This window comes from Sinocyclocheilus anshuiensis, unplaced genomic scaffold (genome assembly GCF_001515605.1).
Source record: "Sinocyclocheilus anshuiensis isolate Anshui unplaced genomic scaffold, SAMN03320099.WGS_v1.1 scaffold1077, whole genome shotgun sequence".
NCBI classification, from domain to species: domain Eukaryota; kingdom Metazoa; phylum Chordata; class Actinopteri; order Cypriniformes; family Cyprinidae; genus Sinocyclocheilus; species Sinocyclocheilus anshuiensis.
In genome coordinates, this window is record NW_015557123.1 from 54,938 (window position 1) to 59,311 (window position 4,374).

Here is a 4,374-nt window from a genome sequence, read left to right on the forward strand (position 1 = left end):
GCTTGTTGTTTGTTGTTTCTCCGATCACAAATGCAGACATGGTTATATGTTTACGCAGCACGATACGCAACGCGTAAAAAAACTGTATAAGTCATTATAATCAGTAATTATGTCCCCACTGGATGCAACAAATGCCTCATTTGTAACGAGTTTTATTGGTTTTGTCTCGTCCTGAGATAGTTTTGGGAGGCTAAGGTGACAGATAGGGTGGCTGAAACCCACCTAAAAAGGGTTTAGAACTGCCCCTGGTATAGCGTGCGTAATTATACTGAAACATAAATATATAACCAGTTTACCTGATTCAATGTGATGGCTGAACCTGTTTCTGAGATAACAACATGCCAATCAGTGGTTGGATTTCCGACACGGCTAACCGTAAATCATCTTACACTGTCAATAAGCGGCCAACTCTGCTCTAACTTTCGACTAGCAGTGGGAGTCAGATTGCCCCCTAGTGGATGGCTAAAGATTTGTTAACTCATATTCATAAATTCTCAAGGGAACGTCTCTGAATTAACTGATGCTCGCGCCCCCCTTGACAGGTGCTGGCCAGGTGCCCCACAGGTTGAAAACCCCTGTGTTAAGGGGCGTAACATTTCCTTCACACGTTTGAGGCATTCGGCCAATCCCAACGCACTGGATAACGGGCCAATCAGAGCACACCTCGCTTTTTTTAGAACGATGAGCTTTGTAAAAATCGATGTGTTTCAGAAAGTCGGGGCATAGAGGAGAAACAATAATGTACATTAGATGGAAAATAATGTGTTTTTTTAACCTTAAACCGCATAAACACATTGCATTACACCAAAATACTATATTTTACCACAAAATAATGTTCTTTTTAGCAACGTCATATGACCCCTTTAAAACTGTTACGCTCAGTGTTAAGACGTTTGTCTGAAGCTCGGCTTACGGTAAACTTAAAGTCGGCATGAAACGGAAGTTGCGATTGTCTTTTCTTCTCTACTGTGACGTATATCTGAGTGAAACGGAATCTGAAATGAGAGGGCGGGACTTGATTGCGTCCTTCTGGAATTGATTGGATCGTTGGAAGGTGGGGCGTTGCAAACAAAATGGAGGCAGATCTGAATGTCAGTTTGCAGTTATTGGTGGGGGATTTCTCTCCACTGGATTCACAGCTGACACCCAAGCATGAATAAATGTTTTATTTATTAAGGATGACGACGATCAATGGCACAAAACATGCCTAAACAGCTTGCGCGAGAGAGAGAGAGAGAGAGAGACTGTCTGAATGACTGAGCGCGTCCTCCGTCAGGTTAAGTCATATTCATTAAAAAAATTAGTTTGCGATGTCCTAAGAGTAAAGTTGTCGTAATATCCTAATATCTTTTCAATGTTTAGGGGTAAGGTACTCCATCATGACTGGTGTCAGTGCTATAAAGTGAAGCATCAGCTTCAGCTTTTCCCCCTGTCGTTTATCCCAGTGTTTACCCCTCACATCACTAGTGAGTTTGCCAAGGCATCTGTGATGTTTCTTGGGAAAGTAGTGGGAAATAGGGAAATGCGTCCAGTACATGCAAATGTCAAAGCCATCCAGAACTTTCCTTCTCCGACAACCAAGAAAGAACTTATGAGGTTTTTAGGACTACCGATCTTTTTGTCATAATTTTTTGACTGTAGTCGCACCACTTGCAGACTTGTTGAAGGGCAAGGTAAAGTTTGTTTGGTCTCCTAGCTGTGAGACGGCTTTTGAAAATGTTAAGTCTCTGCTGTGTTCATCCTTTGATAAACCTTTTACGCTGCACGTTGATTCCAGTAACGTGGGAACTGGAGCCGTCCTTCAGCAGAGTGATGATGATGGAGTAGATCATCCAGTTAGCTTTTTTTCAAGAAAGTTTACCTCATATCAGCGTCACTATTCTGTGGTTGAAAAGGAAGCGTTGGCCCTTATTTGGGCACTACAGCATTTTGCCGTGTATTTAAATTCAGGTGCCCCTATTGTGATATACACGGATCATAATCCACTGACATTTCTGAATTCCTTAGTGTCCGAATCAGTGGCTGATTCGGTGGTCTCTGTTTTTGCAGTCGTTCTGCCTGGATATTCGACACGTCCGAGGTTCGGAAAATGTGGTAGCTGATGCGCTGTCTCGCGCTTCAGATGCATAATGTAGCTATGGTCTTGGGCTAATTTAGATGTTTTCTTCCTTCGGTGTGTTTTTTTTAGGAGCTGTTTTTGGTTCTGATTCAGGTATGCTATTTGGCTGATTTGTTTTGATACTTCATTACAGGGATCTTTGTGGGAGTCCCTGCCTTATGGGGAGGGGTGTGACGACCCCTGCCATTTGTTCGTGGGATCGCTGTTGAGCCCACAATCTACCTTGATTGGCAGCCGTTTGAAACACCTGTTCTCTATCAGACGCTCCGTTTAAAAGAGGCCTCCGCTTGAGCCAGAGTGGGGCTTCGGTTTTGGATATTTGGTTTTGTGGCTTGTTTGGTTTGCTTTTGCCCTCGCACTTCAACACCGCAGTACACTACATCTCCCTACAGCCATGCATTTCACATTACACACTGGCATTACTGATGTTTTTCCAATACATGGTTGTTTTCTTTATGGTTTTCTTTACTTTTTTCATGTGACTCTAATTTTTGAATAAATTATATTTTGAGTCAACAATTTGGTTTTGCATGTGTCCTCTGTTTGTTGCTTCCCTTGAGCCATGGGTCGTAACAGACACGAATCAGCTCCCTGTGCTAACACCGTTCTACTGGACCAATGACGTCTGTACCAGCTGGTGCCACCCTTTGTAAGTTCATCTACCAGTGAAAGAAAAGACTCCTGCGGGGTCATGGGCAATCCCACTATCGTAGGCTGGCAGAACAGCTCCTAAAATAGGCCGGGAATGAAAGAGAGGCAGCAGTTGTTTGGTCATTGTCCCACTTATAGCGGCGACCTGCTGTGGCATGGCACTATGATATGCTTGTGATGTGTGAGCGGTGTGTGTGGTGACGCACATGGAGTTTGGTGTCCATGCAGTGACGCAGATGGTCTTGTGCTGCCATGCACTTTTTAGGGCAGAGGATGGCTGGATCGGATCTCTGATTCCATGAAGGTGGTTAATATATAGCAACATCACTGACCCAAACTGGATATGCTCAGACTAAAAATGGTCACCTTTGTTTGCTTGTATGTGCACAGGAGTAAGGCTAACTACTTGTCGGCTTCCTGTATTCAGTTGGGGACATTCTTTTATTTTTTTGTTTTTTTATCTTTGAGTACTACTTTCCTCACTCCCTTGTGGAATTTATCTAGTTGTCTAACATAGTGTTAGTCTTGAAAGTGCCAATAAGAATGTTTTGAAAACCACAATCCGTTCATTTTGTAAGGACTTAACATTTAATGATAATAATAATAAAATAATACATACAGACTTTCATTAAAGAATCCTGAAAAAAATGCATCAGGTTTTCCACAAAAAAGCAGCACTGTTTTAAACTTTGATTGAGAAATGTTTCTTGAGCAGCAAATAAGCATATTAGAATGATTTCTGAACGATCATGTGACACTGAATACTGGCGTAATGGCTGCTGAAAATTCAGCTTTGCCATCACAGGAATAAATTGCATATATTATAAAATATTTTATTTTTTAAAATATATAAAACTGTTATTTTAAATTGTATTAATATTTCACATTTTTACTGTATTTTGATCAAATAAATGCAGCTTTGATGGATATACGAGACTTCTTTCAAAACATAAATCTTACCAACCCAAACTTTTTAACAGTATATAGATTAGCAAATATTAAAATACATTGATATTTTTAATCTTTAGCATTCTTTCGTGGTCAGGCCAGTACAAATGTTGGCAAGGCAAGTAAAAACCAGAACTGGCCAGTAGACAAAACTTTGTTTGGTTATAACATCTGGCCAACCTAAACTGTAGGTTGTTCAGTTGAACAATGAACTAGCAGCATTCCATCCCCTCCAGACGCCGCTGTGCAGAGAGCTCTGAAAGCGGCGGCATTGTGCCCCCACCACTATTGTTAGGTCAGACAAAGCCCTTTATCAAAGGCACTGCTTCTGTGCACCAGGGTCAAAGCAGGCCACCATACAACTCCACTGCCCGCCAGAGCTGTAAGGGGATAGAGAAGGTAATGGTAGGTGAAGGGCATGTCAGGTTATTCTTAGACGGGACAGGTAGGACATGGTAAGGTTTGGTTGAGGATGAATATAAAGATCATCATGATGGTCAGGCCGAATTCCTTTTAAACAGAATTCTGTTTAAAGGTGTCATATCATGAAAATCTTACTTTTCCAGGTTTTAAGTGCTATTATAATCAGGTCCCCAGTGCATCTACCAACCAAGGAAACGTGAAAAAGATTAACCCAGTAACTTTGTTTTGGTAAG

General features: G+C 41.6%; 1 protein-coding gene across 3 annotated transcripts in view; it reads left to right on the forward strand.

Moving 5' to 3' along the window:
• Positions 1 to 4,374, forward strand: part of LOC107677836 (insulin receptor substrate 2-B-like) — a 46,247-nt gene that overhangs the window by 28,306 nt on the left and 13,567 nt on the right. Inside the window, exon 2 of one of the 3 annotated variants that reach the window (XM_016472876.1) lies at positions 2,253 to 3,309. The exons of the other annotated variants lie outside the window; for them this stretch is intronic. Coding sequence (XP_016328362.1) covers positions 2,253 to 2,293 — 41 coding nt within the window. The 3' untranslated portion in view covers positions 2,294 to 3,309. Of the gene's footprint in view, positions 1 to 2,252; positions 3,310 to 4,374 lie in introns of those variants that run through there. 3 annotated transcript variants of the gene reach the window in all.